The sequence below is a fragment of the Ambystoma mexicanum genome, chromosome 6q (genome assembly GCF_040938575.1).
Source record: "Ambystoma mexicanum isolate Mex_15411 chromosome 6q, UKY_AmexF1_1, whole genome shotgun sequence".
Lineage (NCBI taxonomy): Eukaryota > Metazoa > Chordata > Amphibia > Caudata > Ambystomatidae > Ambystoma > Ambystoma mexicanum.
In genome coordinates, this window is record NC_090937.1 from 1,376,052,688 (window position 1) to 1,376,080,520 (window position 27,833).

The 27,833-nt window shown below is 45.1% G+C and overlaps 1 protein-coding gene across 4 annotated transcripts in view; it reads right to left on the minus strand.

Annotated features, from left to right (window-relative positions):
- AFAP1 (actin filament associated protein 1) overlaps positions 1-27,833 on the minus strand; it is a 551,057-nt gene that overhangs the window by 303,436 nt on the left and 219,788 nt on the right. For all 4 annotated transcript variants that reach the window (XM_069632010.1, XM_069632009.1, XM_069632011.1 and 1 more), the window contains exon 2: positions 9,107-9,235. In XM_069632010.1, coding sequence (XP_069488111.1) covers positions 9,107-9,235 — 129 coding nt within the window. The remainder of the gene's footprint in view (positions 1-9,106; positions 9,236-27,833) is intronic.

Below are 27,833 nucleotides of genomic sequence, written 5' to 3' on the forward strand. Positions count from 1 at the left end.
GAAGCAAAACATGATCATAAGTAGCCCAGGTTTGTGGCAGGCTAAACTCTAAAGAAAAGCTGTACTCCGGTTAAGGCACGGTGCATGGTACTTCATGATCATTGCAGCCACATTCAATGTAAAATCACACATGTGTCAGCTCCTGTGAGCCAGCTCATCTATGGAAGGTGACGTGTATTCTGGCCAGGACAGGAACCTAAATGGCCATGCCTCTTCTTTGACCTCTTGGAGAGGGTAGGTAACTCCCTCCTCCAGGGACAGCCTCACCACAGGCAGCTGTCCCGGGCCCAAGCATCGAAGGAGCACACCCATTTCTAAAGGCCTTTTGATTGTAGTGGGAAATAAATAGGACAGGGGACTCTGTACAGTGGAGAAAGACTTCCACCATCTTGTTTCCCTCTACCTTTTCTCTCTCCTTTCCATCCCCTCCACTTCCCCTAGAGCAAAGCACTTAGGGTGTGAGGTCAAAAGGGCAAAGTCCACTTCTTTCAAGAACAGCAATTGGATTAGATTTACTCCAATCACCGGCAGACTTTTACTTTAAAAAAAAAAGAAAAGGTGGTCTCCCATTGTTACACATTACCAACGTTGGTCATGGTGGCAGAGCAGGAGAATAGGAAGAACGGCTCATTATGTAATCATGCAAGCTCCCAAAGCGACGGTTCTTCATGTGGAAGACTAGTTGTTGCACGTACATCTGACGTACCCGTACCCGTTCACGTGACTCCTGATAAGGAAGGAAGTGTTGCTAGCATACGCGTCGCTACTGTCTTTACCGACGCTCCGTAGGTTCGCTTCTAGGATTTCCACATTCTGTAACTCCAGACTCTCATTACCTTCTTATATCTAACTTCTGCCCTCTCTCTGCATCTCATACCCACAGGCATATACTCTGGCCATATCCCGCATTCACCTTTAGTTTTGTGTCAGGAGTTCCGCCCTTGTCAGTGAGTGCAACTAAACTCTACCTCCCCTCCAGCTCGCTCTCTCCCGCCGTACCTCACACTTTCCTCTCCATTTCTGTTCGCTTTAGCACGGCAGCTCTAACAAAACTGAACAGATTGCTTGGACTTCCGGACATCTCCGAGAATATCCGCATCCCATTAAGGACCCCATTCTGAATTTCTTGTACGTCACATCTCCAATACTGAGTGCTCTTCTTTCCTCGCAGTCTTTCTTGCTGCAACTTACCTGTTCTGTCTTGTTTCCTTGGAAAGGTCTTCGATCCTCTTTGCGCTCCAGCTCATCTAGAGGAACCCGTCCAGGCTTCTACCGTCCAGTCCGAAGAGTAGCAGCCACTCAGGGTTTTTCTCCACAGGAGGGTTTCCCTGGGGGTCTTGCCTTCCTCCTCACTGGTATTCTTTACAGGGAGAGATGGAGCAAGACTCCCACGGGGGATTTTCCAATTTCTGCCAGTTGCCTCCGTTGTGGACCACGGTCTGCCCATGTTAGTGATATTTACTTCTATAATTCAATACCATTTGACAGATAGCGATGCCCTAAGGTATCGGCTTGCCAGGGCGGATGGCGATCAGCTATGGAGCAACAGATGCAACAACTCATGGCTGCAATGCAGTCCATGTCGTTAGAAATGCAGACCCTAAAACAAGATAATTCACAATTAGAACAGCAGATAGGTTGTGCCTTTTCTGAAACTCCACCTTCAACATTTCACACTGAAAAGTTTGATGGAAACCCACTCAAGTTAAAAGAGTTTGACAGCTGTACTATTCAGTTCACATTTAAACCCAGATTCTTTCCCACAGAGAAAGATAAGGTGGGATTTGTGATTTCCCATTTAGCGGGTCCAGCATTAGCATGGGCTACCCCTTTGGTTACCTCAGGAAATGTCATCCTTGATTCCTACCCTGCCTTTACTAATAGCTTGAGGACCATGTTTGGTCGAAAAGAAATTTCTGTCTCCATACAAGAAAGTTTACTCGATTTGAAACAGGGATCAAAAGACCTCATTTCATATATCACGCTCTTTAAACAATTGTCCTCTGAGACCAGATGGCCAGATGATGGTCTTATCACTTTATTTCGGCGAGGGCTGTCAGAAGAGCTCAAGGACGAGGTCTCCAAGATTCCTAGACCAGCAAATTTGGCTGAGATGATTTCTATTACCATGCAGATAGACTACCGGTTACAAGAACGCCATTATGAGAGGAAGAAGGATAAGAGCCCTCGAGACCATTCTGAGTTTCTTCCCGGAAACACAAAGCCAGTCTCTACTGAAGAGCCCATGCAAATTGGGACTATGAGGGGTACTTTATCCAACACAGAAAGGGAGAGGAGAAAGACCTTAGGACTGTGTATGTATTGTGGTTGCTCAGTACACATTCTAAGAGACTGTCCCCTAGTACCACCTCGTAGAAACCAATCCCAGGTTCCGGGAAACACCAAACCCCCACCGTAGTGGGAACCATGGTAGGAGTCTTTAGACAGGGTTCTCCTACTAGAAATTAATCTCTCTCAGACATTGGGTTTGTTGATCAACCTATGGTAGTGATATCTTTGACAATAACCCTCCCGAATACTATCCTAAAAAATGTCCCTGCACTTATCGATTGCGGAGCGGCTGGGAATTTTTCGGACGCTGAATGAGCAACCAAGAAGGGGGTTCCCAGAGTAACCAAACCACTAGCCACTCCGATTCAAGGAGTTGATGGGACTCCTTTGAGTTCCGGTCCCATCCGGGAACAAACCATACCTTTAAACTGTTCAGTGATTACTCACCAAGAAACCATGGAATTCGATCTCATCAGAACAGCCCATTTTCCGGTTATCTTGGGTCTCCGGTGGTTAAGATTACATAATCCCTTCATCAACTAGTCAGTCGGTACTCTCATTTTAGGGTCCGTGTACTGTGTCTCTCATTGTTTGTCCCACACTTCGGTAGGAGTACATATCCCGTCGGAGATAGAAAGATGTCAGAATATTCCGTCCATTATCCACATCAGACAGATTCCTGATTGCCATCAACAATACCTATCAGTTTTCTCTACTCCCAGATTTCTGACTTTTCCACCACATCGCAGAGACGACTGCCATATTGATCTATTGCCCGATCAACCATTTCCATTCGGTCGCATGCATGTACCATCCTACAAAGAAAAGGCCGCTTTGAAGGAGTACCTTCAACAAAACATCCAAAACTGGCTAATTTCCGAATCCAATTCTCCTGCCGGAGCTTCATTATTCTTCATTCCAAAAAAAGATTCAGAAGAATTGCGACTGTGTATAGATTACCGTGGTCTGAACAGGATCACTATTCCAGACAAGTATCCCATGCTGCTGATTGCAGACATCTTGGAGGCAGTTCAAGAGGCCTCATTCTTTACTAAGCTGGACCTCAGAGGAGCCTATCATCTCATCAGAATTACTCCTGGAGATGAATGGAAAACGGCTTTCCGTACTCCTTTTGGACACTACCAATATCATGTTATGCCCTTCGGCCGGGTCAATGCACCGGCAATCTTTCAAAGATTCATGCACCATCTATTTTCGGATATTCTGCTTCACTTTGTCATAATATATCTCGATGATATTTTGATTTTCTCCAAGGACAAAGAAGAACATATCCGTCATGTCAATTTCGTGTTGGCTCGCCCGCCTTCAAGAAAACCAACTATATTGCAAGGCGGAAAAATGCGAATTTCATCAAAGACAAGTAACATATTTTGGATTTGTCCTGTCTCCTCAAGGGATTTATATGGATCCTAGAAAGGTATCGTCAGTGTTGGTTTGGCCTCCACCAACGTCCATAAAAGAAATCCAGAGATTTCTGGGTTTCACGAATTTCTATCGCAAATTCATCCCCAGTTTTTCTGAAATAGTTCAATTTATCACTAGGCTGCTAAAAAAGGGGGTCTCCGTCGATTGGGATGAAGAGGCGCAGAAAGCCTTTGAAAGGCTAAAACGCCTTTTTACTTCAGCAGAGATATTGGCAACCCCAGATCAAAATCGACCTTTTGCGGTGGAGACGGACGCTTCCCACCAAGCGCTGGGGGCAGTTTTACTCCAAAAGAACAACCAAGGAGACGAGAAACCAGTAGCTTATCTATCCAAGACATTTAGTCCTTCGGAAAATAATTATTCTGTCCTTGAAAAGGAGTTACTGGCTATTAAAAGAGCATTTGAAGAGTGGAGACATTTGTTATTGGGAACACGATACCCTGTCGAGGTACGCACGGATCACCAGAATCTCAAGGTTCTGCAGCAAGCCTATACGACTAATAGCAGACAAGCGAGATGGGCACATTTTTTTTTGCCCTTTAGGATAGAGTTTACTTACCTCCCGGGGAATCTAAACCTCTGTGCAGATGCTCTTTCACACAAAGATTTCTCCCCTTACCAATTCACCTCAGAACCCTTATTCGCTAAAGCCAAATTTGTAGCTATGATAACAGACTTTCTTCAAGATCTGAAACATGCAATGTCACAGAATAGACCGACTTGTGAAGAACTAGCGGTCCATCACCCGCTTAAGCGGACTCAAGGCTGTTACTTTCACAAGGCTCAAGTCCTTGTTCCCTCCGTCTCTTTACAAAAAGAGGTGCTCCAAATGTGCCACGACTACAGAGCTGCCGGACATCGAGGGTTTCGAAACACTTTGGAACTGATCTCTCGACATTTCTGGTGGCCTACAGTAAGAACTGATGTTCGCGATTATGTTTCCGCCTGTGTAGTGTGTCAACAGTCCAAGACCCCTCGAGTTCCACCCTACGGATTATTATCCTGGATCAACCATGGAAGTATATTTCTACTGATTTTATTGTTGATCTACCAATCTCATTTCAACATACCACTATTATGGTAACGATTGACTATCTTACTAAATTGGCTCACTTTACTCCTCTTACCAAGATTCCATGTGCAGAACAGATGGCAAAGGTGTTTTTAGCAGAAATCTTCTCCCGACATGGTCTTCCGGACACGATTGTTTCTGATCGAGGTCCCCAATATACCTCTAAATTCTGGAGATATTTGTGTTGTGAATTGGGAATAAAGAGATCCCTCAGTTCTGGATATCACCCACAGACCAATGGCCAGACAGAATGTTTAAATCAAACGTTGGAAGGGTATCTTCGGTGCTTTGAGTCCGCAGCCCAAGATGACTGGTTGGGATTACTTCCATTGGCGGAATTTGCATACAACAATGCGTATCAATCCGCCTTGAACTCTACCCCTTTCTACTGCTCCTATGGGTATCATCCATCCTTTTTACCCTCCATCTCTCCTCCTTCATCGCATTGTCCGGGAGTTGACCGCATTGTTTGTGACATCCAGGAAGGTCATCGACTGGCCCGTCAATCTTTGAAAGCAGCCCAGGATCGAGCCAAACGATATGCGGATCATCATCGCAGAAAGATACCTTCACTTCAGAAGGGAGAAATGGTTTGGCTAGCTTCCCGTTTTCTCCCCAAACAGTTGGTTCCTTCCAAACTGTCTCCTCGGTTTTTCGGTCCCTTCAAGATCCTCTCCCTACTAGGATCTTCAGCGGTTCGGTTAGAACTGCCTCATTCCTGGTCTCGAATTCACCCAGTTTTTCATGTTTCCCAGATCAAGTTATTTATTCCGGAGCGTTTTGCTCAGACACCCAAGACTCACCCACCACCAGTGAACACTGAGACAGGTCTGGAATATGAGGTAGCCAACATCTGTGACTCAAGATACAGGCGAGGGCGCCTTCAGTTTCTTATTGACTGGAAAGGATACTCACCTTCAGAAAGGACTTGGGAAGCTGCTTCGGGGGTTCATGCCCCCAAATTGGTGAGAAAGTTCTATCACTTTCATCTCAGAAAGCCGGGTTCACCTCCCTTGAGGAAGGGTCATACTGTTACACATTACCAACGTTGGTCATGGTGGCAGAGCAGGAGAATAGGAAGAACGGCTCATAATGTAATCGTGCAAGCGCTCAAAGCAACGGTTCTTCATGTGGAAGACAACGGTCTAGTTGTTGCACGTACATCTGACGTATCCGTACCTGTTCATGTGACTCCTGATAAGGAAGGAAGTGTTGCTAGCATACGCGTCGCTACTGTCTTTACCGACGCTCTGTAAATTCGCCTCTAGGATTTCCACCTTCTGAAACTCCAGACTCTCATTACCTTCTTATATCTAACTTCTGCCCTCTCTCTGCATCTCATACCCACAGGCATATACTCTGGCCGTATCCAGCATTCACCTTTAGTTTTGTGTCGGGAGTTCCGCCCTTGTCAGTGAGTGCAACTAAACTCTACCTCCCCTCCAGCTCTCTCTCTCCCACCGTACCTCACACTTTCCTATCCATTTCTGTTCGCTTTAGCATGACAGCTCTAACAAAACTAAACAGACTCCTTGGACTTCCGGACATCTCCGAGAATATCCGCACCCCATTAAGGACCCCATTCTGAATTCCTTGTACGTCACATCTCCAATACTCAGTGCTCTTCTTTCCTCACAGTCTTTCTTGCTGCAATTTACCTGTTCTGTCTTGTTTCCTTGGAAAGGTCTTCGATCCTCTTTGCGTTCCAGCTCATCTATAGGGACCCGTCCAGGCTTCTACCGTCCAGTCCGAAGAGTAGCAGCCACTCAGGGTTTTTTTCCCCCCCATGAGGGTTTCCCTGGGGGTCTTGCCTTCCTCCTCACTGGTATTCTTTACAGGGAGAGAGGGAGCAAGACTCCCACGGGGGATTTTCCAATTTCTGCCAGTTGCCTCCGTTGCGGACCGCGGTATGCCCAGGTTAGTGATATTTACTTTTATAATGCAATACCATTTGACACCCATCACTTCTACGGTTCACGCTCGAACATAAACCTGAGGAAGAATTAATTGGGCCTCTGTTGGGAGTGCTGATCTCTCCAAATCAGGGTTCGAAACTGATGGGAGCTGAGAGCTATTTAGCTCCTGCTTCTGGCCTAGGAGAGCCTGGTTAGCTTAAAAGCAACAGCTACCAGGAGCTACTTTTGGCTCGCCAGGTAATTGGCTCCATTACAAACATGCATACGTGACAATAACTGAGTATTTGAGAATGCTAATAAAGATGATTTAGGACACATCTAGTGCACATTTAAACATAGTAAAGCATACATAATGGAAAGACAGTGAATGCGTGCATCTCATGTGGAAGTTAGATTTGCAGTGTGCTGTGTTCTTGCTCCTGGTTCCCCAGCTGAAGATCCTGCCTACTGGATGATGCCCGACACCCAGAAGCTGGTTTTAGCTCCTGCACGTCAAATCTTAATTTCAAACCCTGCCCCCAGATAATGTCCTAAGCTTAGACGGGGAATGCACAATGCCTTGAAATTTCATAAAGAATCTGTCGCCAGTGGAGGACTGGTGTGAATGGACTAGCTGAGCCCAGGAACCCAGACATGGCGGAACCCACAGCCTATCTATCCCCTGTGTATCCCATACCTCCTGATGTCCACAGTTCTGAAAACACCAATGGGAAGAAGAGGGAGGCAAGTCAATATTGTGGGACATTCATATCCTTTTGGGCGCACACCACTACATGTGGAGAAAACGGGTCTAAACCCTGATGCTACATGGGTAGTGGCTCTTTAGAGACTGTCTCACATGAATGAAAGCCCCAAATGCCGAGGAACTTTCTGTGCCAGAGGTAACTCAATGGATGTGGCTGCCATTACGTGGCTTTTGTCACCATCCACCATTGTGTCAGGCTGCTCAGTGCATCTGGGTGTTGAAGTCTTTGGTTATTTGCAGGGAACCTCAGCCCTGCAGATCCAAAGGTCTTGCGTGCCGCCCAGGCCCCCCCTCAGCCCCACAGTGCCCGATCCCCCAAATACCACCTATACCTCCTAGGACGGTTGAGAAGTACATGAACGAGATAAGGGCAAAGTGGGATGATTAGTGCAACAATCTGAAAATAAATCCAAAGATGCATAACACGTCCATAGAATATGTCCTCAGTGGAGCAGAGGAGAGAGATCAGCAGAAACTCACAGTATAATTCACAACATCTAGGATAGCAAAGCGGTGAAAACAAGTCCAATGGGATGGGAGGACCAGCCCTCTTCTAGCTTCCAGGACAGAGTCTGGTCCCAGCCCCACCCAGGCCCACTTGGCAGCAGAAAGGAGCCCCACCAGGAAAGCATCAGCTGTATCTGGGAGGGCTGAAGGGGTCAGAGAGAGCAACAGCTGCACTGGATTAACAGGGAATAGCAATTGTGTTGTTATCTAAAATATTGCCATAACAGAGTTTAACTTTTTTTTTTCCAAGTAAGTTGTTACTCGTTCAAACTGTAGTGGCTTCTGCACGTGCCAAGTTCTTCATAATTTAAAAAATATATATTCTGGTGCCATAGCCTTCCCCATGCTACAGACTGAAACAGCGGCCCAACAAAGATATGCCTTCGAATTATGAATTTAAATTTTGCACACTAAAAAGCAGCTTTTAAGCTAATTGTTCAGCGCCTGCATGCAGAGTTTATACAGATCCTAGAACAGGAGCTGGGTCCATATCACGGAAATGCATTTCTAGGCCCGGCTAATCTTTGCCCCACAAGTGAAAAATTGCACAAACTCTGGAATGGCTGGCTCATACAAGCTTTCCTTGGGCAGCACATTCGATTTGGGCACCAGGGACATGTACTTCACTGTGTCCTCAATGATGAGCTACCTGTGCCAATGTTATCTTGGGCACTGCTGGTGTGAGGCGTTTTACTGGGCCAACGATGAAACCACCAAGTCGTGCAATCTGCAATATGTGGCTTCGTCCCAGAGAAGGTCAATACCTTCTCCATGACGTCTATACATGAGGGCATGGCTAAGCCCGAGGAGGGCGAAAGAATGAAAGCTGCAATTCCCTCAGCAATTCTCCTCAGGCGTGTCCTTCTCCCACTTCCTCCACGCCCTGTCCCACTTGCCTTGACCACGCACATCACAAAGCTCGGTCCGAGCATCCAAAACACGGATGCAAAAGCCACAATAGGCGCAGAGTGGTCTTTTTTGCCACTTTACACCACAGTTTCTGCGAAAAGCCGAGCTCGGCAGTTTCCATGGAATTATTCTGTGAACCCACCCAGCAGCAGCAGCAGCAGGTCGGCGTGACGCAACCCAAAGCCCAGAGCGGAACCCGACAGCATGCAGCTCACTGACCTCTGGATGACTGGATTCTCTGAAGAATGTTATATATCACCGCCTTCTTCTCGCGCACAGTCACCGTGAGGTACTCGTGGTCCAGGAGCTCGAGGAACAGCCGCAGCTCCACGATTAACTCTTCCATCGCTGCAAAGAGAAAACAGGAGGGCGACATGTGAAAGCATCCACGCAGCTAGCGGCGAACAGGTTACACAATAAATACGGCACCTAGCTGCGCAACCCCTCCTGTAGGCAGAGATATAGAACATCTGTCAGACGTCGCATTCCTGGCGCTCCCAGAGAAAGATGGGGACTAGACGAGGTAGACAGACTGCCAAAGTAAATAATGATGGTACATAAAACGTTACTTTCCCTCCAATACCAATTATTTTGGCACTTGCCTTTTAAAATAACTACATATTGGCCCTCAGTACAAGTTTGCCAGTCAGGAAACAACAGTGCCGGTAAGCTTACCGGCTCCATTGTTTCCGGACCGGCAAACTACGAGTCTACTGGTGGTTGCTGTTTACCACCCGCCAGGTATGACCCTGGCGGGCGGAATGGCACCCTCCAGCAAACCTTCACGGAAGCACCTGCACCGTTATTAATGGTGCCAGTGCTTCCGTGGCCCCCTTTCCCGTGGAGTCCTATAGGACTCCACATGAATAGGGATCAACATTTTACCAGCACCGGATTTACCGGACTGCCGGGGCTGTAATGCCCTTGTTATTTCGGCAAGTCAGGTGCTGGTAAATCATTACGGGTCCGGCAGCTACCTGCCGGTTTTTCTGCAACGGTTATCGCCGGACTCGTATTGAGGGCCATTGTATTATACAATAACAAGAAAAGAGGGCTCATCCAAGGTTCAAGCTAAAATGCCTCACAATTAATATAACAGACATGCCAACATTCTGGAGCCCCTGAGAGGGGTATTTCCCCACAGAAATCGGAAGAAGGTCATTTCCCCATAGGATTACATTGGCAATATAATTAGGTAGGTGACAGTAAAAAAAAAAAAAAACAGCGCAATTGTTTGTCGCAAATTTACGAGTCTCCCTCCAAAATCGTAAGGGTTATTGGCATGTATGATATAACAAAGTGGTGAGCAGCACTAATCTGGACACATGTGCCCGCAGCCCTAGATCACAGTAAAAAAAGAGTCCCAACAATCAGTAGGTAACCCAGATCCAACTGCGCTCAAACCGTTAACCTAAAAAACTAAAACTTTTTTTCTAATATAATTGGTGTCAAATAAATCAGAATAAGAAAAGGTTTCTTGATTCCTTGTTTATTTAGTTAAACAAGGATTCTATGTACAGCCAACACGTGTTTCGACTTTACGTGGTCCTCTTCAGGACAACAAACAAAACTTATTAAGACTCAAAATCAAAAAGACTCCCTGGAGATCACCCTTATGGCTCTTTACCACCACACACTCAAAAAGGATTCAAAGGCTGCAATGTTTCGAGGTAATCGCTAGTTGTTTCTCAAATTTCTCCAAGTATGTTGGGCTCAGCTCCCAAGCGGGTGCAAAAGCAACATTCTGTGTGTATTGCATACTGTCTTCTTAGCTAAGCAAAAAGAAGATGGCTGGAAGGTTTTTAATTAATCATAACCAAGGGCACAGCTCTGGGGAACCATCCAGACCATGGTTTTTCAGCCTGCCAAGCCATTACAGAAGAGGAAAAACCATATCAAATCAGGCTTGGTCCTGCCCCAAAAGGGGCAGTCCAGCCCGAACTGCTAGGTCACATCCACATTTGGTGTGGGACCAACCCTGATTTGCATTTGGTTTTTCCTCTTCTGTAATGGCTTGGCAGTCGAAAAAATGGTTTCCATGTGATAATTCCGCCGGAAAAATATCGCGATATAAACATATCGCCATATTTTTGCAGCGAAATTCACAATGGACACTGTGGGGGGCACCCCCCGCCTCATTTTTTAATGTGCGGGGGACACCCCAGCCAGCAACCCCCGCTCCCACATAATATACCCAATAAAAATATCACCTATGGCGAACCAAACGGCCATATTTACGGCGATATTTTTGTTGGGGATATTATTACCTGATACCAAAAAATGATGGTCTGGAGGATTGCCCAGAGCAATACCAGTGGTTAAGATTCATTCTAAACCTTCCAGCCATCACCTCTTTGTTTTTGCTCTGGCTTCTTTGCTGACATACATAGCAGGGTTTCAAATGAAGATTCGAGAACTCCTGCTCCTGGGTATCAGATTTCACCCAGTAGGCAGGAGCTACCACTGGGGAACCAAGAGCGAATACACTGCGCAATGCAAATCTAACTTTCACATAAGATGCAAACTTTAACCTTTTGTCCATTATGTAGGATTCATTACGTTTATATGTGTTCCAGATGTGTCCTAAGTCTTCTTTATGAACATCTAACACAAAGTTAATGCCACATATGCATGTTTGTTTGTAAGGCATCCGTTGGCCTGGGGAGCAAAAGAAGCATCAGGTAGAAGCATGAGCTAAATGGCTCCGAGCGCACGCCAGTTTTTAACCCCGTATAGTTCTGCATTGCCGTTCTCCCTGCTAGTTCTGTTGGTTAACTAAGGATGATGCAGAGCTGTTCCTGCTCTGTGCTATTTCCAAAGACATCATTATTCTTGCAGAATGTGGGGAAATGTGTCCCAAATGGCTTTATATGAAAGACGGTGTCTACTTCTCCTACCTTTTGCTTCCCATGCTGTTGGGACGACCACACATCTAGTAGATTGGTCCAGGGATCGTGCTAAGCATTATGCAGTATGCTCTTGCAGCGCCTGGTAGCAGTGGGATTTGGGGTCAGCGCTCCATATAAATAATAATTTGGCATTTATATAGCGCTACGAACCCTCAGGTATCTGAGCACTGCTTATTATTACCCACTGTGTGTGGTGCTCATTTATCGACCTCGGAAGGATGAAAGGCTGAGTTTGGCCCTGCCAGGATTCGTTCGCAAGCTCTGCACGGATGTCAGAGCAAGCGCTCTACTCGCTGTGCCAATTGATTGGCTATAGATATGGCACCAGGAATTAAAAATGCCTTTTTGGAAGGAAGGCAGAAGGGGCAATCGCCTTCGTTTTTTTGGCGTTTTTATTTAGTTTTATGGCTTGTATTCAACTGTTCAATACAAAAGAAAAAGTCCAAATATAACACATTAGTATTATTACAACCTTATTAGTTATGATCAACGCAAATGGTTTTGGCCAGATTCTATGTACACGAAGCACCTCTTTGCATAGCTGGAGGAGCAGTATTTCCAGAGCAGATTTGTCCCCTTGTAGATACTTCTTTTGCGTTGGCACCAGGCCTCACTTCCAGGCGTCCAGTGATCATACACATGGCAGCGGTGCACTATATAAATCCCAGTTACAACAAGTAGGATAGTGCTGGTTTAGCATTCCTTTTACCAGTGGATTGAAGCTCGCAAATAGCTTCTGGATAAAGGCCTTTTCCTTCAAGTGCTTTTATTACCCGTTTAAAACTTCCAGATGAACGTATTCTGATGCCCAGTTAAGTGCAATTATGTTTTTTTTTTACCACCTTTGTTTTACCCAAATTTATAAATGGCACTTATCGGCTGTGTCCTGCATGCTGCAGCATGACTCAGAGGACTCTGCAAAATCGACCATATGACCCTGCCCTCATCGAACTGCACAGGCTCCTGCTGCAAGCCCATATCATTTTCAAATCCTGCTGCCTCATCTACAAGGCTGTCACCCCACAGTCCCCAAGCGACCTCACTAAGAAACTCAGCATCTCCGGAGGCCTATGATCTACCAGAAGTAAGGACATGTGCAGACTTTAACTGCGCTAGTGCAGGAAACAAATAAAACGGAAGACCGGCCTTCTCCGTCTACAACCCAAGACTCTGGAACCTTGTCCCCATCATCAACATCCAACTCGCCCATCACTTCTACAGCTCAAGACCCTCCTCTTCACGGTATGGTTCCTCCCTAACTGCTAGGTCCATATAACATGCCTTAGACTGGGTGATCGGATCCCCACTGTTTCCTCCCCTGGTCACTTGTAGAGCCGCTGCTGACAATTGCTCTCCCTCCCCGGTTGTTAGATCCCCACTCTCTCGTTTGTATGCACCCTAACCAATCCTCTTTCCCCAATCATTGTAAAGCACTCGGTTGCTTCCCGAAGCCAGGGCCGAGCTCAATAAACACCCAAATAATCAGTTCAAATGGCCTTTCCCTCACAAAACATGTAGTCATCCGTCTTTAGATAAGTGTTGTACTATGAGGTATTTTCTAAAATGTGGAATATTTTGCAGAAGCTTCTTTGTACAAGAGGACATTGTGAAGAGCCAGGACATCATGTCTCCCAAAAGTGACACGTCTAACCACACAAAGTATGATGCACGTGTCTGCAACACACATGCGGTGACTCTCTCTTAAAGCTCATCAGAAGTCTCAGATGTCTATTGCTTTCGGGAGCAAACTAAACATGAAATATGCAAGAGATGCTGTGGGCTTTTCAGCGTGCAAGTTTGTGCCCGAATGATGTCATTTATAAATGTGGGTAAAACAAAGGTGGTAAAAAAAAAAAAAACATAATTGTACCCAATTAAATTGGGGCTAAGCGAATGATCCGATGGCCATTGGGGAATGCTTAGCGCTACTGCTTCCAGGGTAACTTGTCATTTCTATTCAATGCAATGCTCTCACCCTCAGCTCTGCCCTCTTGAAGCCCTACTGCTTGCTGTGCTCCCTTAAACCCCTCCCCGCCCTAGTCAATTTCCTCATGAGTAACAGAAAGGGAACTTGTAGCATGCCCCATCTGCTCCCATTTCTGATCATGGTGGCCACGGTTTTATTGTTTGGGTTAGTGCACATTCGCAGGTCCTCCCCCTCTCATTTAGGAAGACGGTGCCTGGCATGACCCACTGTTTTATTCATGTTTATTAAGATTTTTGTTACATGCCACATACATGGGAAATGTTGCAGAGAGTCATGGGAGAAAAGGGGTGGGGAGTGTACCGAGCTGACGCGCAGACTGTTAGGGAGAATTCTCAAAATGTGCTAATTCCTCTCTACATTAGAGACCCCCCACTCTTTTGCAGAACTTTGGGACTCTGTACTTTTTAATTCTGTTGGTTTTCTGTGTTTATTTTCTTTGGTTATGGAATTATATCCAACTCCATAGGCATCATCTTTTTTATTTGTGTCACACTGCACCCTCAGTGCAGTGACACAGGGATGTCATTTAGACTTTCCAAAGGTTTAAATACCTTCTCTGGGATAAACTACGGTTTCCCAGAGAATGTAAAGTGAAATTGACTTTACTAGTCTTTCCAAATTCATAGACCCAGCATACACCATCTTACAATGGAGTGCTGGAAGGGTTACATAGTATCCCCTGTGTCTAAATACTTATGTATCAGTCAAATGCTATCCTTTTCTATTGGAAAGGCTGGTGGCAGTGGTTTTACAACAAACTACCATGATTTTTCCCAACCACAACCACCGGTAGCTATAAATCACGGGAGCCATGTTTTTCAAGATGGCACCTTAAGCCCCTTTGTTTAAACAGGTCTCAGGCTTCTTTTTTCACTGTTTCTTTTTGGAAAGGTCCTTCTAGTGTTTGTCTCTGCGAGCCTAATCAGGTTTGATGCCTTTGTTCATGTGCCTTTGGCGGGCTTCAGGACCGAAGACCCTCTCTGGCGTCTGAGTGTCTCGGGTGGGCAGGAAGTGAGGGAGGTGCCCGAAACTGCATGTGCTTAGTCTCCTAAGAGACCCAAATGCACTCTGGCGTGATTGGCTGGCTGCCTCTCCGGCAAGGACAGCCACCCTGCTGGGTGAGTGACAGTTAGGCTGGAAAAAAATGGGAGAACACTGTTTAAAAGGAGAGTCTCTTGGACTGGAAAGCAGAGTCGACCACTGGAACGAAAGAACTGAAGACGAGCTGGAAGAGGATGGCTGCTGCAACTCCTGGACCGTTGGCTTGCCTGGTGAAGCCCTGCTGCAGGTCTGAATTGCCAAACTCCATTTGACAGAGAAGCTCCTTCAAGGGTGGCTAATTCCTTTGAGTTGGTGGGACCAATCAACTCATAAGACACCTGGATACCATTCTCAAGGCTGGTTAGGATTAACCAGGGAGAGGGACACCAGTTTGTGTTCTTGAATCTACAGCTACTGGAACTGAAGTGACTATCTTGTTTGCTTTCTTCAACGATCCCGTGCAGTGCAGGAGCCCTCCGAGGTCCTCCCACTTGTCCCCACGACTGAGGCTCAGGAACAGCGAGATCTGCAGGACCTGCCAGGAACCACGATTTCAGCAACATTTGTTTTCCTCATATAAAGGTACTGTGCCAACCCGATTGAGAGAACGCCACTCTCGCGATGAAAGTTTGTGAAATTTTCCCAACTTGCAGGCCTAATCAGCTTGTGACCTGACATATGATTCTTTTTCGCCTAAACTACTTCTAAAAATGTTTGCAAAGACTTTACCGTTTGATGCCAGAACTGCTCTTTCCTATCCAGAACACTAGCCCATTGATTTTGGCCTGGTCTATTGACTTGAATTGAACTCTTCTAGTGAACTGAAACCATTTGCACTGCCTAGAACGTATATGTGATCTATTCTACTTACTTTTGTAATTTTTGCTCACGGCTAAGCAACAGAACTGCCATTTTCCTCCTTTTTTAGGGGAATTCACTGTCTCAAAAGCTTACAGTTTTTTATTGCAGTGTATGGGTATATAATATTCATTTGCCTTCTGCTATTGAAATGTTTTCTAAATGATTGTGTAATAAATTACTAAGTGTTTTCACCAAGAAACATTGAGTAGAAGTGTTTACTTGAACAATTGTGATTGAAAGTTCTCTGTGTAACTACTTGTACTGCTCACATTCACTCTTGAGGTAACCCTGGCTGCTCAACTCGCTATCAAAAACTGTGTGGTACAGACTTATACCAAAGGTTGGTTTGGCTAACACCTGTAGTCCTAATTGTGTGTAGAGGTCCCTCAGGGTACTGCCTGCAATTCTGCCCAACACAGACAATCCTTTAAACTTGGATAATCACACAACAAATGAAGAGATATCAAAAGTGTAGTGAGGAAAGAATGAAAAACAGTCAATGTGTGACTAAAGTTGGGCCCTAATGCATGCCAGTACCCTTTATGCCCACAGTTGCACAAACTACCAGCTCTGTATTGCCCTTACCATTTGTTAACAACAAAGACTTTCCTCAGGGCCATTAACTTGGGTTGCAGGGAATTAAGAGCTGGTATTGTTTACAGCCGTGGGCAAGACAGACACAATATTGGACTACTTTAAGATATTCACTCCAGACGCCAAGACTTAAAAATTCCAAAAATATTAAACTATATTAAAATTGGGTATTTATTCATTTAGTTAAGGGGAAACACTGATGTGCTTCTATCGGTTCCATGTAATGTCTCCGCAGAAATGTCTCCCGGCAAAAAAGTCCCAATTTTTTGTGGAGACATTATTTTTTTTTTTTGTGCAAAGGAGCAGGGGACCTCCACTCAACCCGTCCCCATACATAATGTCACCATATATACGGTTGCCAATGGTTTTTCCCGGCGACATTATATATGGGGACATTATTACCTAATACCCAGGTATGCCAGTGTAGGGCAAACTACCCCACAGCTCGAAGAATGTACCTCCACAAAGTTTACTACGGCTTCTCGCTTAAGCAACAAAACCAATGTTACGATGTTTTCTTCCAAATACAGCTCTAGGACTGCACAGCATATACTCTGCTGGTGTACGACAGAGCAACCTGCAACCGTTTAACTGCTTATTTAGGCCTACTACACGATGCACTTCTCAGCATTTGGTTTTGTCATTAGGCACTTTCACATATTTAGGTACGCTCTGGTTTGCATAGAGGCTTCAGCCACAAAGCCTTCTAGTAAGACGTGGATTAGCTGCGTGCCGCCCCATACGTGTATTACTACAAGAGATCCCACACATTCAGATCACCGATCATTTCTCCTCATTCCTCAATCTTTTCAGGGTTAATGATCCTCGACTTCGAGCTAAACGTGCCTCGTTGGGTACTCCTCGATGTCTGTTCAGAATTAAACATGCCAGCGTGTACCCTCTGGTGCCGTTCATTGGTCTACGACCTGCTCTTGCATTCACTTTGACTATATCCCTGACAATCACCTGATCTGGTGACATCGAGTCTGTTCACCCTTTGGAGTTGCAATCTAGCATCATGGCACTTGCAGGTCTGGTCACAGTTTATAAGATGCGTGTAAGATATTGTGACTGAAGTCTCTTAGGGACCTCTTTTGGTTAAGGGTTCTGCTTCTCAGGGGTCTGTCTTTCTCTCCTGCTTCGTTATGCTCGTTGGATTGCTCACACAGTGTAAATCCTTAGTTTAGTCTTTACAGAAAGTCCTTTTCTCATCTACCCGCTAAGGGCAACTTTCCAGGGTTGCAGGTTTGCCATGGTTCCTTCGTTTCAGGATTTCTATTTAGGTTTTTGCTTGTTTTACCATTCTGCTTCAAAATCAGGTAAAGCATTTTTCCCTCCACTGGAAACAGGCCTAATTTGAGACCTGTGGCGGCAACCTAGTGCCCCCGTCTGGAAGGGATATAGTTAAGGAATATTGCTGTGCGCAAGAAGTAGTCAACCAAGCGTCCGCCGTACCCCATTGTGGTTGTCCATTCTCTTTTAGATTGGCACACCCCTTTTAGGAAAGGAGTATGAAGTGCAATACATAGATAAATATCCAGTTTACACAAGTATTGACAATTATTGGAAGAAGAATCTATATTAGCTTAGAAAAAGAGTTGTTCCTGAAAACTAAGCTTTCAATCTAATGATTGCGAACAAAAGAAAGCACACACTGCAGACCACCGAGACCGGTCAAGCCCCACCCCCACGCTGCATACGAGTGTGCGCTGGAACTGGCAGGCCCCCCAACAGCCTGTGCCAGGAAGAAAGACGCAGGCATGGACAGCCAGGTAAGAGTGTGAGTGTGAGAGAGAGAGCGAGAGAAAGAGAGAGTGCGCGTGGGAAGATGGGAGATGCGCTGTGTGTGTATGTGGGAGAGGGAGAGCGCTGTATGTGTGGTGAGAAAGGAAGGAAGGAAGGAAGGAAGGAAGGAAGAGCAAAATGGAGGAATTGGGGTTAAATCCCCCCATATGTTAAGTTAATTCCACCAAAGCAGGTGAAGATGGGAAGTGAGGTTTTCCCACCCGTTGAAGGCTGCATCAAATCGGCCTAAAAACACTGCCTTTTTTTTGTGGCCTTCAACGGGTGGACTACCAACAAAGAACCAAAATCTCTGGCACTGCAGTTACATTTGGAGAAATTAACAAGTAAAGATGGCAATTTAAAATTGGCTAAATTCTAAAAATAGTATTTCTTTGAATAAAGAATGGTCTCTTCATTTCAGAGTGTTATGCTTATGAACATTGTCCTGTCCCGCTGGCCCTCTAGGAACGCTGTTGGAATGTTGGTGCATGGAGTGATTGGCAGCTCAGGAGAATGTGGATGAGTGTTTGCCTGCGAGTCTTCTGACTGTCAGGCCCGAGCTGGAATGCAAGAGGATGACCAGAGGGTGGTCTCATCATGTAAATACTTCAGGGTAACTGGAACCATATCGCAACTGTACATATGTATAATAAAGCATAACTGGTCTCAATACTAAGTGGCTCGCAGCTGGTCTGTGTCTGGACTACATCTATACCCACCAGGTTACAACACAGAGTCTTTCAGTTTGGGGTACGAGTTGTCTATGTCCAAAGTTTACACTTTGTCTTAGGCTAGTGAGAACCTTATTAAATTATTTGATCTTTGCTAAACACAGCAACTGATTTCGGATTGGGTTGGTTTGTGAATGGCCTCTGGTAAGCCTAGGACTGCCTGGTTCTGTAGAGTGCTCATGTGAAGACCAATTATGGAGTTGGACCTGGAAACCCACTTACAATGGATAACTTGTGGTGGTTAAGTGATGAGCGGTCAAGAATCAGTATGAACGAACCTGCAGAACAGATTAAAGTCATATCTGAAGGTCAACGTTACAGAGTTCCCTCTGGGCAGCCATCCATGGAGTCGCAGGCGTGCCTCGAAGCATCTGTGGATGAGCTTTGTGTAAAACCGGGCGTGAGGTTTAAGCACTATGGCTAATGTTAGATTCTGGGCAGTCAGCAAGATGCTTGTCCAACACTGCTCTGAAACCACATCAGGGAAGTAAGCAAGGATACTACTAACTCTCCAAACTACTAACATGCCGAAGCCTTTTGAGTTCCCACCCAAATGATACGACTTCAGATCAATTAAGCGGTTCACTCATATCGTAGTTCCTGAATTAATTCCCCACCTTTGAGCTCCCATGTTATAACAACCCCATTTCAATTGTACAGGAATCTGCGAATATTGCTGAGGGATACAAAGGGAGTGATTTCAAATAGAAGACACACATGACCATATCGATTTCTGCACAAAGTGCATAAGTGGCTCCTGGGAAAGGTACACATACAATGCATACATCAAAGCAGGTTGCATTATTCTTTAGGTTGCTGTAGTAACAGGTCAGTGCCACTAATGGAAACAAGTGGGGTTTGGCAGGGCCATACTGAGTAATGACTTATGAAAACAGTCTGTCAACCAGCTCGAAAGGAAAGTTCCTGAAAAGAGATGGGAGTTCCATCGGGGCTAGAAAGAAATCATTATTTGCAAGCTCTTCTAGACAATGGCGGTCCAGATTGCTCAAAGTACTCAAATTGTTTTAGTTTATGTTCGTACATTTGACTAAACGGGTGGACTATTTCTGTAGAGAATGGAGCGGGTAGAGTGAGTGGGGGCGGGAAGAGAGGTATTTTTTTTTTTTAACTTAATGGGTTTTCTTTTCTTTCTTCCAGTTTCTTACTTTGGTATCTTTTCATAGTTTTCTGGTGTTTTAATAATTTTATGACCAGTTCTACACGTCTCCCGTTCGGTCTCCATTTCTCTCTAATTGCCCTTAAACTCTTTTCTGAATATTAGTGAAGTAAACACTGCTTGGGTACACGCCTTCTTAAAGGGCACGTTCACAGTTTGGGAAACGGGGAAGCAAGATTCAAGGAAGCTATTGCTGCTGAAGTTTGAACATGGTGAATTGTAAAAGGTCCCGCCTACTTCCAGAGGATTCAGAGTTCGCCACGTTTATGTTTGTTTAAAGGTATTTGTGGTGGCCCACCACAGGTCACCAAGGCGGGCCACACAACGCGTCGGGATCTCCTGACGTACCAATAATGCTTCGGGCATGCAGCTGCTGAACGGCAGGGGACACTGTGCCGTGTCCGGATCACCGGACGGTTTAACACTGCTGGGGGCACCCAGGATATGGCAGCCGAGGCTGCTGGGGTAGGCCACGATCACATGGCGACACCAAGGATAACAAAGAAATACAGACACGAGTTGCCGCTTCCTGGGGCTCTGCTGCACTGACTCTCATATGCCAGCAGAGCCCCTTTTATTAAGGAGCGTCATGGCACAGTCATGACGCTCTTTCTTAAAGGGGCAACGAACCCACAGTTAAATGGGCCACACACACAGTATTCATTCCAGGCTCATTCCACTCATTCATTGGGGAACAATGAAAATCCGCCGGTATGAAGATACCTTTGGATGGACTAAGGCAAGCAGCATGCACATGTTGGAATCTGAGCAGACTCGTCCTCATGGGAGCAGGGCATTTTGGTTCGATTACACTGTGGGCGTAAGCATCTTGCTGGAAGGGAGACGCACTGGCAGAGGATTGTACATACCTCTAAAAGATGCAGTACTCAGCCAGTGCCCATTTTCAGGAAGGACCAGAAAGTCTAGGTAGTGAGAAGCAAGCAGAAGATTATCCATTCTGGGAGAAATGGCCTCTGCAATTTGGCTGGCGTATGTGTATTTCTGCACCGAATCACATCCTCATGCACATGTTAGGGCTGCATCTGAGCAAAGGTACATTCAAAATAAAATTATAGTTTATTACAATAGGCCAGCGTAATCATTTGGAAGCCCACGTCAAGGAACCTGCAAGTTAAGCAGAAACCATCGTTTCCCAAAGGTCTCTTTGGCCTTTAGAGTAACCCTATGGGCCACCTTCCAAAGCCTCCTGGATGACACCCAAATGATACAGAAAAGTGCAGTCTCCAGTAACAGGTGTTCTGCCAATTTCGTAAGTGCATGCACGAAATCAAAGAATGGAGTGGCTCCAACCATTCAAGGCCGAACTACTTCTGGTCCAGGACTACTGTGTTGGTTTTCACTCCTCGCTCTTGCCATCCAGAAAAGGGCTAATCTCCCTCCCACAAGGTACACAGCACTCCTTTGACTTTAGGGTCGCTTAATCCATTAGTATCAATATAAAAACTCAGCCATCACGGATTTTTCCCCTTCCTCATCTCCACTAGGAAATAGCAGACATTCTGGGAGTATGCATAGTTGGTATTAACCATGCCAACCGAATTGAACTAGGACTTATGCCAGTATTTGATATGTCAGATCAGATACAAAGATTCCAGAGTCCCGAGAGTCAAGAATGTAGTGGCAGGACTGCTTCTGAATATTAGGAACAAAAGTAGGTTGCACTTGCACTTGTATTGGACTCCTGGCATACTGACAAAGAAATGTAAACAGATTTTCCTACCATTCTTTTCATGGGCATCACAACCATGTTTTTTCTGAAATATGATGTACATATAGTTTGCCTTGGAGGATATTCATCAACAGAAAGGAGAGTTCTGCAACCTTCAGCTCTCCAGAGGTTTGGACAGCTCCCATCAGCCATAGCCTGGATGATGGGATTCATAATCCAAAACATCTGGAGATCCAAGGGTTGAGGATCCCTACTCCAAGGATGCTTTGCTGCAGGTTCCCAAATACACAAAGTCCAGCGCTAGTGGGCCTACATGCATCTTGCTAGATGTCACCCTCTGGAACACAGACTATGCTAAAAATAACTGGGTGCCATGCACAGCATAACACGGGTAGTTTCAACCAATTCAAAGCATCCATTGGCTTAGTGTGCAGCCCAGGATCTCCTTCAAGATATTATTCTGTGCAAAATGACTAGAAGGCATCTAAAAGAAAAGATACTGACCCAACAGATTCTAATGTCTGCACAGATTTAAGTTCCTGCTAATTCCAGAAATGACATGTATGACTGGGGGGAGGGGTGGCACTTTGTAGGGAAATCTATGCAAAACAAAAAGGATGCAAAGTAAGAAAAGCACCAGTTTAAAATCAAACATGTGAGTTTCAGCCTTTGTGCAGCATCTGAAAAATGACACGTGTGCGGAAATGTGCGATGTTAGCAGCCCTATAACAAGAGCGTATGTCCAAAGTAAAAGTTAGGCACAAAAATAAATCTTTTCAGTTACATGGAAGAATCCAGCAATCTTTTGTTGTGGAAAAACAGTCCAATCTGGGATGAACAGCACAACAGTTAATAGGAAAATGAAAAAAATCGGGTCTTGTGTCCATTTCCCTTTATACAGTTGTATAACGAAACATACAGAGATAGTGCAGCTATATCTTTGATAGGAGTTACATTGCAGAAATGTGATAATGTTGCTGTTTTGTGGAAATGCAAAAGAAATGTGGGGGAAATAAAATGTCTTTTAAAGGCTGCATTTGTGAATAAGGCCCGTAACTTGCCATGGACTGCCAAATAGCATTCCTTTCAGCAACAACTACAGGAGGGGCTGGGGGATGGCTTTCTCCAAGGAAATTAATTTGAGCCCGGAGGATCGGCCAAAATGACTTCCATGCTCTGGAATTCAGCAAAAGACCAAATGCTCTCTTTGTTCTCAAAGATAGGCCTAGGAGGGGAAGACAAATCCCTTATAAATACATTTAATTAATTCTGTGCAGTGGTCAACTCTCAAATAATCAAATCCCCCCCCCTCCCATCAGCCAGGATAAGGAAACCTTGCACTGTTTGCTAGACCAGCCAGCTACTGGTATGCCATTTCAAATTGTGATATGTAAGAAAAAAATGCACTATGTGAAATTTGCATATGAAATCATATTTTCGTTTTCTAACTATTGGGCAGAAGGTCGTAGAGACGTACTGCTTTTCGCAAGGAAACATTTTAAAAAAGCAACTATCAGCTGAATGTCAAAGGATTTTTTAAATGATTTCATTATGGAAATTAGGCAAATGTGGATATTTTAACACAGAAATTGCAGGTGCTAATGAGTAACATACCCAAGTGTCAGTGCTGGCAAGTCTATTAACTGTGGGATGGAAATATTTTTACTTAAAAATGTCAGGAGGAAAACATTTAAAAATAGGTCACTCATATGACAAATGCTGAAAATCTTATTATTTGGTTCACTTACGTGAGAGTAATCTGATGAGCAGATTAGTAACTGGATCACATGTGAGGAATATGATGTTCTAGAAAGTTACAATTGTTTAATGTAGAAATCTCTAAGATGACATCACATCAAATGAGAGAGAAACTGGGTTTAGAAGCCACTCCAATTAGACTGCCCTCTTCATTAAATATACAAATTGAGTACAAAGGGGATGGTTTAGTGTCATGTCGCTTTTGGAACAGGGTCAACGCGTATACATTTACCAATTAGATTGGATACATTATCCCCACCTCTAAAGGGAGTTTTTTAAAAATCTATAACATATCCAAACTCATAAATTCTGGACACTTACTCACTCATTGACTGGCTGACTGATGGGAGGGGCCGAAGGAAAATAATGAGAAGGAAATATTTTGCTTTCCTTTTGACCCATTCCTTTGGGTTACTAGCAGCACACTGTAAAAGTGGCCTACTTGGGAGTTAAAGAACCAGGCCTTATTCAATGGAGGTAACAACAAATATGCCCAAAACATAAAGAAGGGAATCGGGACTGTGGAGGGAAGCTGGCTCCATCCTGCTGACTGATGCTCACTTGTTACTCAGGGGGAGAATTGAACCAGTCCTTAAGAGGGTTCCACCTGTATGTGAGGCAGGCAAATGAAATACATATGTAAGTAAGGGGAAAAATATTTCTGAGGGGACCGATATTGTTAAGGGGAATACATTAAATGTGGTGTGTAAATTGACTAGACAGTCAGAAATTAATAAATATTTTAGAAGTGTATGCACCTCTGGAATTATAGATATGATAGAATAGTGCTTGTGGTGTCATGCCTCCTTCTCTGTGTAATGATCAAACAAAGAATACACATTTTTAGAGTCAAAAGGATATCTCACTGGGTGCATACCTAGAAAATCAATGTAAATTCGAGTTATTTCTGGGTTACATCAACTAGCATAGTTCTGTTCCTTGCATTGAAACATACATGACAAAGGGGAAATAACCCTAACTCTGTTTCCCCACCTTTAAGTTGTCCATTGAATATGAGAAATGTACATTTTTACAGGGAAATGAAATAGAAGCACTATTGAAGGGAATCTACCAAGCAGGCATGTTAAACAGATATTTTACTCTTTAGAATTGAATTATCTGCAGGAATTTCAAGTAGTAAGTATTGCAATTGAGTTTTCTAGAACGCGGTTTGAAACTCTTACATGTCCATTGTGTAAGGAGGAGGTATCTATTTACAATAAAGCAGAGAGACAGATAGTCAGGGTTGTTATTATGCTTGATTTCTGTTATATGACAGGAAAGCTGGACCATCATGCAATTTTCAATTCATGGTGCATGTGCACCCAAGGTAAACAAAATGTATTTTTGGTGATGTGGGTTTTCATGAAAGCCTATGAGTAAGTTAAATGTAACATTGGAAAGTGAGGAAACCAGGGTATTGATTTTATTTTCCATTGTAGTTACTATATAAATTGTAATTTCATGGATGCATAATTTTTATATATTTAAATTGATTCATTAATTTCCATTTTATTAACAAATAGACCTTTTGTGCAACCGTGTGTTATTTCTTGGCCAGAAAGGGGAGTGAGTCGTATATAATCAATAATGCTAAATTTAGGGTCTGTGGTTTATAGAAAGAACTTTAGTAAATAAATTAATATTGTGTGCGCGGAAAATTCCCCAAACTAGTTGTCGGCCCGATTAAAACATCCTACACGTCAGTTCTCTGCAATTGCTCTCCACATCTGGAACGTTACATGAGACATCAGACTCTGACCGAAATTGATCTTTTTCAGGGCAAAACACCACACCCTCAGTTCTAATAAGGCACCTGGGGCGGGGGACACTGCTGGAAGATGCCAAAAGCACAGAAAAGCAATTAAGTAATGTAGGAGCACTCTATAAATAAATATCCTTCAAGTCCACTAGTACCAACATGTAATCATGTGTTTATAAAACATTTGAGAACCATCATAACAAACATCTCAGGAGGCTTTACATTTAGGTCATATATGGCTTTAAGAGCCATGACTTAGGCCGGGGAACGAGAGAAGTGTCGATTGCAATTAATGCTATAGGACAAATACAACAGATAAAATGAGCAGACCAGGGAACAAAGGGGGCAGCGGCTTAACGGTTTGAAGTGGGAGAATGGAAGACCAGGCTCCCGTCCTTCACCTCTCGCGCTTGGCCTAGAGGGTCACGGCCCAGACACCCGCCGCGAGAAGAGTTTGTCCATTTACCAGACGACCAGGTACCCTGGTACAGGAACATACGGATGTGTCCATCTGCCTGCCCAGCAGCCCGCATTGGCCATGCCGACACCTGCGGCTCGGATCAGCTAGACTAAAAACCACACGTCGTTAGAGATGCCATGACAACCTAGACAACGGGAAGCACATCTGTACAAATATACACACTTAACATTTCCACACCAATCTACACGAAGAACATACTCAGTGCTCTGACGTAGGCGACAGGCATATTCACGGACGTGCATCTTTATTATTTTTACATAGGCTTTCAGAACGCAGAAACGCAAGACGCATCATGAACTCATCTATAACGCTTGCTCACGCTTCTCTTGAAACCCGTTACCACCATGAGAGGTATAATGGAAACACGATACTGGTCATGGAAATATATGCCATTATAAACCAAAAGCACCTATGCACCAAACAGACTACTTAAGCACCAGGCCCGAGTAGGCCTCAAACAAGAGCTCCCGTGGACATTAACAAAGCAAGAGTCAGGTTGCTGATCCTGCAGAAAGAACCCGGTGGAGCAACCAGCCAAGGTCGCAATGTTGCAAACCCACATCCAAGAACAAATCATCAAAGGCACGATGTTGCAACCTCGCACTCCGCGCCTCAACGATAAAGGCACGCCGACAAATTAAACCAGACGCGCAGTAGAAAAAACAATATTAATTGTGCAGAATTCTGCCTCTTTCACGGTCCCTCCCCACGTGACCAAGCCGAACCTGACGAGATGCCAAAACCCAGGAGAGAAAAGGCGTCTGGGTCCCTCACTACGAGACACAGGCCGATACACTTGAAAGGCTCAATGGACATCTGCTACAGTGGGAGCCGTCAGCCTTCCACCTATGAATAAATCCTCATATTGTCTGCACGTACCCATATTGAAACATTGTTGCAAACACAGGTACACAGAGAGCTGGGAACAACGGTGGTCCCAGGCTGGGAAGCTCACGGATGCACCAATCAGAACATGGGGCTCTTATCTCAGACGTCAGTAATACTAGCCAATCCTCAGGAGTCTTCATGTAACAATTCTTATGTATCTAATTGTAGGGACAACCCAGATATACCACCTGACTACACCTTGTCCACTAATATCATTCTCTATATGTGTACTATACTAACCCTACCACTCGAGCAACCAATTAAGAGTGGCGATAGGTTTTTTGTTAACTTTCTGAAGTGACGCAAGTAGCGCGTCATAATGCAGTAAAAAGGGCCTGCGAGCCCCACGATTGTGTGTGTGTCAGGACGAACGCGTACGCTCCTTGACCCATCCCTGCCGTTTTGTCTAAATAAACAGCAGAGTCACCTTGCTCCTTGTGTGTGTCTCATACTCTGTCTCGTCTGGGATATACGGGAGGAGTTGGGGCCTCCCTGCCCGGAGGTCTGCGGACGGCCCGGCCGACCCCGGCAGAATTTCCCCCCGACAAGTTGGAGGCACTGCTGAGATCTGTTTAAGATCAACTTTTATTTTTAGTTTTTCCAGGCACTCCCGTTGCGAGGAGGCCCGGCGGCGCGGCCCCCTCTGCCGTTGCCCCCTTCTGAGGACTACAGGACCATCGCGGAGCTGCGAGAAGACCGGACAGCGCAATCCGGATATTGGCCCTCGGGAGCCGGTTGAGAAGTATCCCGCCCGCGGACGGCGAGTGTCCAGACGTGGTCCAGACGAGGGGAGGTGGCGAGCCGCTTGGAGGGGTGCACGCAGTCGAGCGGCCCTGCATCGAGAGAACTTGGTGAGCATGACACGCACAACAAGCAATGCGAAATTGTGAGGGAGGGGGAGGAAGTAAATAAGGGAGGAGGGAGGTATTGTACAGATGTGCGGCGAAGGTTTAACTGAGTGTTGCCAATGGAATGAATGGTAGCGAAACGAGTGCGAGAACAGTCGGCTAACGTTACGCGAAAGAGGGGGGCGGGGCACGAAAACATCACGTGCAGCCGCTCGTAAGACACTGATGGCCTAAATTGCGACTACGTGTGAGGGTGGGTGTGTGTGGTTTCCTACGACTTGACATTTATTGATCAATGAGTAGATGAGGTTTCCTATTGTTCGAGCAAGAAACTCGATAGGTAGATGACGTTTCCCTGTGGGCGGTAGCTAGTTACATAGTTGCCCAAAACGGAAGATAATTGGCTGGTTAAGCCCTCCTGTTGAGGGGCGTAT